Source organism: Octodon degus, unplaced genomic scaffold, assembly GCF_000260255.1.
Source record: "Octodon degus isolate 3935 unplaced genomic scaffold, OctDeg1.0 scaffold00176, whole genome shotgun sequence".
In the NCBI taxonomy this organism is placed as follows: Eukaryota; Metazoa; Chordata; class Mammalia; order Rodentia; family Octodontidae; genus Octodon; species Octodon degus.
In genome coordinates this window covers 3454599-3468025 of record NW_004524752.1, presented here as the reverse complement: position 1 = coordinate 3468025, position 13427 = coordinate 3454599, and the positions used below count along the sequence as shown (strand labels likewise).

Below are 13427 nucleotides of genomic sequence, written 5' to 3'. Positions count from 1 at the left end.
AGGTCCGGACCTACGAAGTTCAGATTCCTCCAGGTGAGTGTTGTTTGCATCTGGTTGCTGTGTTCCACTTGTTTCTGCTGCAGCCGTTAGAGTTGAACCCTTTGTGTCTCTCTGGCAAGATGTTCTGCTCCTGAATCAGCTGGGTGGGTCTTGCTTCTAGTCTCTTTGCAGGGAGTTCTGCTGAAGGGTTCCTCGCTGGGCCTGAACTCTGGGTCGAATGAAGATCCGTGGGCCCTGGGTGGTCTCACTCACATGCCAGGCCTGAGCTCTGGGTCTATTCAGGATCAGGCGGTCCTGGGTCACTCACTTGCCAGGCCTGCGCTCTGTGTCTGTTCAGTATCCGCAGCCCCGGGCGCTCTCACTCACTCGCTGGGCCTGCTCTCTGGGTCTACTCAGGATCCAAGGGTTCCGCGGCAGTGTCACTCATTCGCTGGGCCTGCGCTCTGGGTCTATATCTCCAAGGTGGCTCTTGCTGCCATGTGTACTTTTCTATTTGTTGTCTTTTAGCTGTGAGGGGCACATAGGTGGCTGGAATTCTTTTATCTCTTTGGTAACTTCTTTAAGAATATCTTTCTGTGAGACTTCAGTGAAATTAAAAGCTCTTTTCTTATTTGAAGTTAGACTCTTAACCTAATTTTTGTCTTAATTACTCATTAGGCTCCCTTTCTCTTAATATATTGGATTTTTTTTTTTACAGGTGTCTCCAAGAGGAATATACCTTGTGATGATCTAGTTTTGAATTCCCAAAATTCAAAACAAGCCCACACTTTGAAAAGATGCTGTCATGGGCTCATGGCTCTGTAGCTTGATTGTTTAGGTCCACTTAGATTTTAAGTTTACATTTATACTTTCAAATTAAAAGGCAAGGAAGGCATGCTTGAAATTCATTAAGCAAAAGGACCTATGAGTTTGTTTATATTGTTATGAGACATTTCTCTTGCTCATTTTTCTTTCAGAGGAAAAGACATTCTATCTCCCAGTAAGAAAAATATGTTTGATTTGGTTATTTCAGACTTCAAGCAGTGGCAAAGGGTAAGACTTACTTATTTTTTCTATGGTGCTGGGGATTGAACCCAGGACTTTGTGCATGCAAGGCAGGAGCTTTACCACTGAGCCACGTCCCCAGCCCAACTTTCTGATAAACTTTCTTGGTAAGTTGATTGAAAATTTGAAACTCCTTATCTACAACTGAGTCACATCTCATCCATTTAAAATGCAATATTAAGTTTAATAAAAGACAAAATATCAAGCACACATATGCTTTAAAAGTATAAATATTTCAGTTCTGTTTCAGATTTTTGGACAAATAAAGTTAGACTACCAGAAGAAAAAAAATGGGAAGAGATATGTGGGTACTATCTAATTCTCTCATCCATTTTTCAGATACAAGTAACCATTTCTGCTGATCCTGTATCTAACTTTTGCTATAAGACAAATTAAACTTTTAAAATTGGTGACATCCCTATTGCTTGCCCGCTAGGGCCTGCTTCGGAGCCCTCCCAGCTCCAGCAAAAAGCTGCTGAGTTGCATGAGCCCTGTGCACCATTGAGTTCGTTGGCTTGATAGTAATGCTTTGTAGAGTGTGGAGTTTACTGCAGGTGGCGACCTGGAGAGGAATGATGAATGCATGAAGGATTGCACAGTGTGCTCACCAAGAGTGAAATAGAAAGAGCAGACATAACTGCCTGGATTATCACAGAGGGAAGGGGTGGAGACTGAGAAGCCTTCTTTGAATATCAGTGGGAGACTGAGTACCTGACCAGTTACACTGTGCCCTCCATTGTAACACAATTGAAGGTATCCAATTATAAGATGGAGGCAAAAAAAATCTGGTAGCCACTCCCACACAGTAGTGCAATTAAAACTGGCAGAGCACTACAGACAAAAAGAAGAAGGCTCAGCAGTCTCTTTGGGTCCACTCTGTCCCACTTGCAAATCAAACTTTCTCCATTTGTGAATGTAGGGAAATGGCCCACTGGTTGAATTCTGACTGCAGTATAAATGCTGTAGTACTGAGAATAGTCTTTTTCTTATATTTGTATGTGTGTGTGTTTCTTACTTTTCTCCTTCATCTGATACCTATCCATCTATCTATCTATCTCTATATCACATATAAGATATATGTATATCTGAGGAGAGTAAGAATTATTGCTTAAGTTTAAGTAATATATCCCATGAATATGTCAGGTTAACAGTCACCAAAGTTATATATAGAAGATTTAACCTGCATTCTCTCTGTGGTTGTTTCCTGTGATTATCTCTCATCCTTTCACTTTGAGAGAGCTCTGGAATCCCTGAAGCTGCTAGGGAGGTCTGTACTTTCTCTCTTGGCCTGTTTGCTTTCCAGTTTAACCTTCTCTCCCTGAGCATTGGCTTCATCCAAGATCAGGCATGTCAGTCCATGCCTCTGCTATTCCATGCCAAAGGGAAGCAAAACATAGAGCTGGCTTGGATCTGATTGTCTTTATGGAGCTGGGCTGCATTGTTTCTTCTGTCCCCAGGCATGAGCTGTCCAGTGGCTGTGATCCAGGCCCCACTTTTCTCTTTTTGAATTAATTGATCATAATAGTCTCAGAACTGTTATATCTGTATGTAGTACATATAATATATATGACAGCAAACATCATGTCAAAACTATCAGATAAAAGGTTTTAAAAAGTCACTGTACCAGAGAACCATGACTAAAAAATTCTTAGGGCTGGCGAGATAGCTCAGTGGACTAAGTACCTGCTTAGGCAAGCACAGGGACTGAGGTTTGATCCCCAGTACCACATGCCACACTGGCCCTGCCTCTGGGTGCCCTGAGCTTGCAGTGGAGTCCAGGCATGGTGGCTGAAATCCCAGTGCAGGGAGGCTGAAAACAGGAGGATCACTACGAGTCTGAACTGCATAGTGAGACCCTGTATAAAAAATAAAATAAAATAAACAATATTTATCTGGTAGTTTGACATATATAGATAAAATTGAAAAAATATATTGCTTATTTACTTATTAGGAATAATATTAACTCATTTATTTAGTACTCTGTTAGGATAAAATGTTTTCATACATTATTTTACCTTTTTGGGCAGCTATATGATGTAGGTCTTATGCTTTTCATCTATAAGTGATGAGTGGCAGCGTGAGAATTTGAGACTGGGTCTCTCTCACTTCAAAATTCTTATTTTTAATTCCTCTGTTCCATGCCTATCTGTACTGATTACTCTTATGGAAGAAACAATAGCAAGCCTTACATATAAATTTCCTTTATTTTCTTAGTAATATTTAATAATATTTCTTGTTTGGCCCTTGAGTTTAGACAGATAAAATATAAATCAAATAAAGATTGTACTTTCTAGGATCTATTCCTATTTAGCAGGGATAATGTAAACAGCTACATCAACCCTTACTATAATAAGAATAATAAAATATACTAAGCTCTCTAGAATTTAATTCCTTGTCAGTAAATTTTTTTACCCTTGTAAGATTTAATGTAATGATTTTCCTGCTCATAAGCTATAAATTTCTCATAGGTTAACAAATTTTATTTAAATTTAACTTAAATGTCTCACATACCACTTCTTTGGAGAAGCAATAATTTGAAGAATATTAACAAAGCTATGTTATTATTCTCTAAAATGATTGGGGGACACCGAAGAAGAAGGATCTGTATTGACTTTGATGAATTATAAGTAATCCATCCCCTTTACTCTCCAGGAACTAAATAATGAGAAAGAAAATTTTACTGGAGATATCCTAGTATCAAAATATGATACTCTCAAGATTATTAAACATTTACAGGAAAGCTGGGCAGATATTGGAACAGGAATACTTGGTCGCCACAGAAGTGTTGAAGGAAAAATGCCAGCAGAACAGCAATACTTGGTGGAAATATTAAAAAACACAGTAAAACTCTACAAAGAATATGAATTAAGAATAAATGGGGACAATGGTAAGAAAAAGCAATGATAAATGGATTGGCATTATAAAGAGTTTAAGTTTTTCAAATTAAATTTAAAATAAAAGTAATATATTCATAGTTTAAAAACTCAAGCAAAATAAAACATTGAACACATTTTAGATATAATTTAATACAGTTTATTTATTTAGAATGTATAATTCAGCACATATTCAGTCATGTGTATCCATTATCATAGTCATCTTTTGAATATTGCCACAATTTTATATGCCTCAAAAGAAACCTTGTACTTTTTAGTTCTCATTCTCTTCCCCTATCCCTACTCTAGTTCTAAGTCTCCATCCTGTCCTGATAGAATTCCAGGTTGTAGACTTCCATATGACTGAAATTATATACTTTTATCTTCTATTATTGGCTTCTTTTAATCAGTATAGTGTGTATTAGCATATATTAGTTTTTCCTTTTTAATGGCCAAAATTTCCACTTTTGCAGGAGACAGGAAAAGGAATGTTGTGGGACTGTCCTGCTACAAGGTTATATATGGTTAGATTTCTGGACTTATGTGTAAACACAAGAATTATATAATTCTTTATGCCTATTTTTAAAATGTATTCTAATTTTTAAATGTTTTTGCATCATATTCTATAGGGACTTAAAGTTCAACATATCAATACTTGATGAAAAATACCTGTTCCGTGCTATGCCTAAGATGTTTGATATTCAGACAGATAGTGAGGTTAAGGTTAACAGCCTAGGTTGTATGGTAATAACAATAAACTTCTTTTCTGGTGGGTTAACAACCTAAGTTTGCAGACCAAAATTAGAGAAAAAGGAGGGCCGCATGGAAAGCCAACATTTTGGCCCTAGCCTTCCAAGGTCGATTAAGACTCAGGACATATGAGATATTGTACTGTAACATCATGTAACTCAGTAGTGTCCCAAATTTTCTGATTAAGGAGATTATGGGGCCAAAGAGGAAAGTGATCGATGATGTAGAGTGTACCTAAGGAGAGTCACATGAAGAGAAAACATTCTCTCAGGCTTTCACAGAGAGCACATTGGCCAAGCAATGGCCATGACTCATCCACATGGCTGACACTGACAAAGGTTCTGCAATCTGAGGTACAGGATCTCAGGATAAATCCTGAGTGGATTTCACTGACTTATCAGACCCAAAAGCTACAACTCTTATTGTATAGGTCTTGCTTTACCTTGGTCTTAACCGTCCAGCAGAAAAGCATAAAAATGAAGTATAAGAAGTAAGGCCATGCTGTTATGTTGAGCTGTAGGGGACTCAGATCAACAATTTCTGACATTGCCAGTGAAGTGGAAGACCCAATACTATTATGAACTACTGGACTCTTTTAGAATATTTTGCTGAGTTAACACACCTATGATATTCAAATGACAGAACTAAACCAAAAAGGGGATACAGATGAATGTTCATTTTGTATCTGTGTATTCAAAATGGTTAGGGTAGATTAATAGTTACATTCTCTTAATGAATAGAGGGATTTGTGTTTGTGTATAGGATACCATGTCCCCATCTTGTATAGCAAATAACCACTAGGAATAATGTACGCAATGTGTTAATTATTGAATCTATCCTACCAATTTGGTTTGAAACTGTCTCATTGCTATTTGTTTCTCAATAAAATTATGGGGAAAAAATTTCCACTTTATATTTTTTCACTTTATATATGTTTATACAACTTTATCATTTCATCTGTTGATAAATATTTGAGTTTTCTCCCCTTTTTAGTATTATAAATAATACTTCTACAAATATTTGTACAAGTTTCTGAGAAGGCATATATTTTCATTTCACTTGGGTATATAGCATGTAGTAGAAGCTCTGGTCATTTGGTAACTCTACATTTAACTTTTGAGGACTTCCACACTGTTTTTAAAGGTGCTATATCATTTTATAATCCCACTAGCAGAGATGAGGGTTCTAATATTTATATATCCTAACCAACAGTTGTGTTTAGCTTATTTTTTGATTCGCATCATAACAGGTGATATTATGAAATAGCATTTTATTGTAGTTTTGTGTTTTCCTAATGATGATGTCGAGCATCTTTTAAAGGTTTATTAATCATCTGTATGTCTCTTTGAGGAAATATCTTTTCATATCTTCTGCCTAGGTTTTATATTCTCTTTTACTGAGTTATAAGAATTCTTAATATGATCTGGATTCTAGTCCTTTTCCAGATACTGTATATGAATTGCGAATATTTTCTCTCATTCTTTTTTTTTCTTTTTGGGCTGGCTCAGCTGGCCCTGAGGGCAGGGCTGGCACAGCATGTGATGCTGGGGATCAAATGGCAGTCCCCTGCAGCTGCCTAACCTTGCCTAAGCAGGCAGTTTAGACCACTGACTTAGCTTGCTGGCCCTTTTCTCTCATTCTGTGTGTTACTTTTTTATTTATTTATTTATTTATTTAGGAACTGGGGATTGAACTCAGACACTTGGGCATGCCAGGCAAGTGCTTATTCTACTGAGCCATCTCCCCGGCCCCAATTTATTTATTTTTTTGACAGTATCCTTCTATTGACAGTACTTTTGCTGCCATTTCTAAAAATCTTTAGCAAAGCCATGAAGACATTGTCTATTCTGTTATGAGGTTTGTTTTCAAAATCATTAATAATGTTTTTATAACTTTTATTTCTATAGAATTGATAGCACTGTCCCCTTTTTAATTTCTGGTTCTGGTAGCTTGAGTCATTTTTTGTTTGTTAAATTAGGTAAAGGCTTATCAATTCTAATATTTTCAAAGAACCAAATTTTGATATTACTAATTTTCTATATTGTGTCTTTCATTATTTTATTTAATTTCCTTATAGCCCTATTATTTCTTTCCTTCTGGTTACTTTAGTTTGCTCCTCTTTTTCTAGTATCACAAAATGACAGGTTATATTATTGATCTGAGATTGTTCTTTTTTCTTAACTTAGGCATTTAGAGCTATACATTCTCCTTTCAGCACTGCTTTGTTGTATCCTGAAAGTGTTGATGTGTTGTATATTCACTATATTGCATCTCAAAGATTTTATGAGTTCCTTTTTTAGTAATTTATCATTTAATGTTTATATATTTTTGCTTTCCAAATATTTATGGTATTGATTTTAAACTTTATTCTATTATGGCTTGGGGATAGACATTAGTTCTGTTCTCCTGAATACATTGAGTTTTAAAAAAAAATTATTAACATCTTGTCTTCCTGGAGTCTGTTCCTTGTGTATTTCATATAAATGCATTTTTGTTGGGTAGATTGTTTTGTTTTGCAAGTAACTGTCTGGTCTGGTTGTCTTATATTTTTCAAATCTTGTATTTCCTCACTGATCTAGGTATTAGAACCACCATTTATTATTTTTGAATTTTTAGTTCTTTCATTTCTCTTAGTTTTTGCTTTGTATATTATGGTGCTGTATGTGCTTTATATAATATGGTGCATATATGTTTGTAATTGTTACAGCTTTTTGATTCACTGATTGGTATTTATAATAGCCTAAAATATTTCTATTTCTAGTAACATTTTTAGTTTTAATATATATTTTGTCTGATATTATTATGGCCACTGTGGCTAGCTAGGAAGGCTCTAAATCTTAATCTTAAATAGAAGTGAATTAAATACTGTAATCAAATGGCAGAAATTGTCAAACTGATTTAAAAAAAAATGATTCAACTCCTTCCTCCCTCAAACAGAGCTGCCAAGAAGACTGCTTGGGTCGGTAGATTCTCACAAAGTACATAGAGCCAGAGACACCAATGCTAGCAAACCATTATCTTACTCAGTACCCAAATATGTACACTGCAGAGAAACTATGATTTTAATGAAAGTGGAATAGTTTTTGTCTAGAGCTTGTATCTTATTCAACATAAGAAAACTTGTGCTGGAGAGAAACCGTATGAATGTGATAAAGGTGGTAGAGTATTTAGGAATCATTCAGCTCTTACCAAACATGAAGAGACTTACATTGTAAAAAAAAGGCTCTGAATGTAACAAATGTGGGTAAGCCTTCAGCTGGAATTCTCATCTGATGGTACACAAGAGAATTCATACAAGAGAAAAGCCTTGTGTGTGCAATGAGTGTGTAAAGTCCTTTAACTAGAGTCACCATTTCATTGGACACTAGAGGACTCATACTGGAGAGAAACTATTTAAATGTAGGGAATATGTGAAGTTATCCAATTGGAGCTCCCATCTCATTGCTCACATGAGAATGCACATGAGAGAGAAACCCTTTCAATGTGAGAAATGTGAAAAGGCTTTTTGGGATTACTCCATTCTTAGTAAACATGAACAGACTAATCCTGGAGCAAAATCCATGTATGGCATGTGGAACATCCTTCAGCTGGAGCTCCCATCTCATTTTCTACCAGAGAACTCACACAGGAAAAAAAACCTTAAAACTGCCAAGAATGTGACAAACCATTCAGGGAACACTGAGCCCTCACAAAAGATGAAAGTATTGATTCTGGAACTAAGCCCTATGAATGTAATAAATGTGAAAAGTCTTATAGCCAGATGGCTCACCTTGCTAAACATCAAAGGACTCATACTGAAGAGAAATCCTATAAATGCAATAAATGTGAAAATTCTTCAGTCAGAGCTGTTAACTAATTGCTCATTCAAGAATCCATGCCAGCAAGAAACCACATCAATGTAATCAGGGTGAAAGATCCTTTAACAGTAGTTCTAACCTTATTACACATCAGAGAACTCATACTAGAGAGAAACCATATAGATATAATGAATGTGGGAAAGCATTTAATGAGAGTCCTTCCCTTATTGTGCACCTGAGAAAGCATAATTGAGAAAATCCCTACAGATTTAATCATTATGAGAAGGCTTTCTGTAAGAATTCATCCCTTCTTATTCATCAGAGAATGCAGAGTGGACAGAAGCACTTCACATGCAGTGACTGTGAAAGAGCTTTCAGTGATCACTTGGCTCTGCTTCAGCACCAGAGGAATCACTGAAGGGAAACTGCCTATGAACTGATCATAGTTTTCTTTTATTTGTACATTTGATAACACATTGAAAATACCTTATGATTAGGGCTGGCCAGATAGCCCAGTGGGCTAAAGAGCCTGCTTAGGCAGAGCGCAGCAGCCAGGGTTCAATTCCTGGTGTGCTGTGCTGCCCCACCCCTGGGGCACACCGAGATGGTGATTGAGACTGGGCATGGTGACAAGTACCTGTAATCCCAGCACTTGGGAGGCTGAAAACAGGAGAATCACTACAATTCCGATCTATGTAGTGATACCCCGTAGACCCTGTAGTACTAAAAGAAAAGACCATATGATTATAAAGAAGAGGGAAAATTTTAAATCTTTAGTAAGACTTTCCTCTATATGATTCAATATGAAACTTAAGAGTGAAATAAGTAGGTAAAAGTTTACAGCAGTTTTATTGCCCTCATTCAACATTGGATAATTAGAAAACTAAACACCCACTGTGGCCTCTAGGAATCCCTGCCTAAGCAACATGAATCAGGAGTGAGGTGACTTTCAGCACACACTTTTACTGATTTTATAGGCAGATCAGTGTATTTCACTAAGGCAGAACTTTATGCCAAGAATGAAAATAGCATTTCATCAGGCCAGAGTACTGGATGGAGACATTCACATTTTATACATAATTTTAGAAAAGCAGATAGATTTTACTGTTTTAAGAAGATCTAGGTGTTGAAATAAAGAACACTAAATTCAAATTTAAGAAAGAAAGGTATAGTGTTGAATGGGGTATTCACTCCTGACCAAGAATAACCTCCTTAGGAAATAGTGAAATTACTAAAGGTGGAAATGTTGTCTGTAGAAATCTGAGGCTGATGTTATTGGCACAGAATCACCCAAAGTGCCGTTGTCTTTTGTGTGCTCATTACTGCATTGTTGAACAGTTAGTCTAACTTCTTTTAGGTGATCACAGGACACTGCATCAGTATACATAACATGAATAAAAGACAGAATTGTGTGCTCAGATCTACTATAGCAGATCTAGAAAGTGTATAGGGATAATGATTTGATTGATTTATGGAGAAATTAACCCAGTTAATTTGAGATTTTATTTTGTTTTATTAACTTACCATGTGCTAAGCTTTGTTTTGATTGCTTTTCAAATAGTAGTTTGTTCAATCCCTTTAACTGTATGAGGTAATTACCATTATCATCTCAGGTTTATGAATGGGGAGACTGAAGTTGCAAAAGTGTGGTATCTTCCCCAAGAATACTTCTAATCAGCAGTAGAACTGAGACTATGAAGTTCCATAGGCCCTGTTGTTAAGCACTTTCATCCTCACTCTTCAGTGATAAATTTTCCAAATGTTTTTCCCTTTTGTGTTGTTTGTATAATAGAGATTTGATAATAAAATTCAAGAAAATCTTTAAAAACAATAAAAGAAAATGACCATACTCATATTTGATACTTATGCATTGGATTATATTTTGAATGAATAGAGAAGAAAAGAACTGATATGATAAAAGAAATAAATGGTCAGGATAACTGTTCAAGGGAAGTGTGAGAAATAAAGAGTTTATATTATTGTTCAGCACATCTCCAGGACATTTTCATCTTGCAAATGTAAAACTCAATACCCATTAAGCAACTCATTTTTTCTTATCTCTAGTTCCAGGAAACCACCACTCCAATTTATCTTTGCATGAATTTAATTGCCTAGCTATCTTAAGATACAGTGGAAAATATATCAGGATAAATGGAATCATACTGTTTTTTGTTTTTTTGTTTTTTGTTTTTTTTTTTTTTTTTCAGAACTGGGGATTGAACTCAGGTCCTTGCGCTTGCCAGGAAAGCACTTTTTCCACTGAGCCATCTCCCCAGCCCTCATACTGTTTTTTTTATAGTGGCCTATTTCACTTAGCAAAAGTACTTCAGGTTCATTCATGTTACAAAATACAGGATGAGGACCTCTTCTAAGGATGAATAATACTCCATTATATGTGTCTTACCATACCCTACTTATGCATTTATTGATGAGTGGACACTAAGTTTGCCTCCACCTCCTAGCTATTATGAGCAATGTCACTAAAAATGTGAGTGCATGGATATCGCTTTCCATGCTTTTGGGTATATATCCAGATGTGGGATGTTGGGTTATGTGACAATTCTGGCTCCACCCCCGGGGTGTGCTAAAATGGCAATTGAGACTGGGCATAGTGGTGTGCACCTGTATTCCCAGCACTTTGGAGGCTGAACATAGGCAGATCACTACAAGTCCAATCTATGTAGTGAGACCCACCAAATCCTGTAGACCCTATACTAAATTTTAAAAAAATCTAAAATCGAACTTTATTATAAACTAGAAACTTTAAAATTTATAAAAGCTTACCAATGACCTCAGATAACTTGATAATCATATTTATTCTAGTTTCTGTTATTAACTATTCCATAATCACTTAGAAGCTACTTATCATCATTATCTTTGCAGAGTAGTTTATTAAATTAATTCCATTTACCAAAAACTATAATGATAGTTTCTATCATTATGTATTAATGTATTTTTATTGTCAACTGAGAAAATAAGAAATTTGGAATGTAAACTCATGAAATAGCTAGTCTATTAGTCATTAAAAACATAAATTGTATAGGATATTTTTTACTAGGCATATATTAAGAACTATTGTTTTCAAGGTTCTTAGACAAGCTGTAGAATAACAATAAAAGGTTAAAGAAAATCATTGCCCAATTGGATAATTTAGGATTACATACATAATCTAACAAATATTCCTAATGCCTTTCTCATTTTTCTAGGTGTGTCTAAAATTATTGCAAATTTGATTGGTTCCTTTGACTTCTGTTCTTTCAAGTTGGAAAACTCCCTGGAAAAATCTGAGAAGTATTTTGAAGAATGGGATGGAGTTAATGAAAAAATCAATGAAATGAAAACTCAGTTGGACTCATTGTTAACCATGCTGGGCTCTGCTTCAGAGTTCACTGACGTGGATTCTGCCTCGTAAGTTTCTATAACTATCTTTCTTTTGGGATAATGTATTTTAATGCTTTATTGCAAGAAAATTCACATGCCATACATACAGTTTACTCCTTTAAAGTATACAATTAGTGTATTTGCAGAGATGGGCAAGTGAAGTCAATTTTAAATCATTATATCACCATCAAAGGAGGTTTCGTAGACAGATGTGGTATCACATACCAGTGTTTTGTGAGTGTCTCTGAGGTAAGAGAATTGCAATTTTGAGGCCAGCCTGGATAGTGAAGCAAGACCTTTTCTAATAAATAAATAAATAAATAAATAAATAAATAACAAGGGCTAGGTATGTAGCTCAGTGTTCCCTGGGCTCATTTCCAAGGACATCAAAAAGAAAGGTGTTAGGGAGGGAGGAGTAGGCATAGTTGGAGAAGAAAGAGGAAGGAGAAGAAAAAAGAAGACTGAGATGGTTTATATTATTAGCTATTACTCTTTATATTAGTAATATTTTTAGTACTGTTGCGAAACAGCAGGAGGTGGGTGGGTTATAAAAAAAAGAGAGCCAGTTTAGCTCACATTGTGGAGGTGGAAAGTCTAAATGGCATAGTATCCTCTGGCAAATGCTCATCATGATATGCAAATACAGCGAACAAGAGACTGAGATCATATGGCAAGACAGGAAGATGGATGCTTTTTCCCTTTAAAGTTGTTTATTTTTCTTAGTAAATTTTTGTACATGTAATTAATACCTAATTATTATATTCATTGTAAAGCCTTGATATATATAGGCATCATACAGCTTAAATCTTTTTTATGCCTTTCCTCTCTACTCCTTCCCCAGTTATTCTATCTCCTAGCTCCTTACCTTTTGCAGAGAAATATATCTCCCTGCTTCTTATGACCTATTTTTTTATCTTATTCTTTACTTATACTTCAAATTTCTTTAATAAGAGAAATCATGCCATATTTATGCTTGTGTGTCTGATTCATTTCACTTAACAGAAATTTTTTTTGGTGGAACTGGAGATGAAACTCAGGCCCTTGTGCTTGCCAGGTCTCAAAGTACATACATTTTCCAACAAATGGCTCAAGTTTATGTTTCTTTATGGCAGAGTAGTACTCCATTATGTGTATTTACCAATTTTTTAATCCATTGACCTGTTGATGTATATATAGGCTGCTTGTAAGACTTGACTATTGGGCTGGGGAGATGGCTCAGTGGAATAAGCACTTCCCTGGCAAGCGCAAGGGCCTGAGTTCAATCTCAGGTTCCACCAAACAACAACAAAAAAGATTTGACTATTATGAATTCTGCTGCAATAAGCATGTATATGCATGTATCACTATAATGTGAGGATGATGTCAGCTCTTTTGGGAATATGGCTAAAGGAGAAGTAACTGGAGCAAATGGAATTCCTATTTTTATTTTTTTGAGGAATCTCCATACTAACTTTCTGTAGCAGTTCTAGCTTACTTCTCAACAATATATAAGGGTTCCCATTTCCCACATCCTTGCTAACATTTGGCATTGTTTTATTCCTTGCTGATAGTCATTCATTCTGGAGCAAGATACAGTCTAAAT

The 13427-nt window shown here is 35.7% G+C and overlaps 1 protein-coding gene and 1 pseudogene across 1 annotated transcript in view; both read left to right on the top strand.

Moving 5' to 3' along the window:
- Axdnd1 (axonemal dynein light chain domain containing 1) overlaps nt 1-13427 on the top strand; it is a 145506-nt gene that overhangs the window by 68328 nt on the left and 63751 nt on the right. Inside the window, exons 11-13 of the mRNA XM_023703604.1 lie at nt 957-1032; nt 3697-3931; nt 11671-11872. Of these exons, the coding sequence (XP_023559372.1) occupies nt 957-1032; nt 3697-3931; nt 11671-11872 (513 nt within the window). The remainder of the gene's footprint in view (nt 1-956; nt 1033-3696; nt 3932-11670; nt 11873-13427) is intronic.
- On the top strand, nt 7668-8882 carry LOC105743846 (annotated as a pseudogene).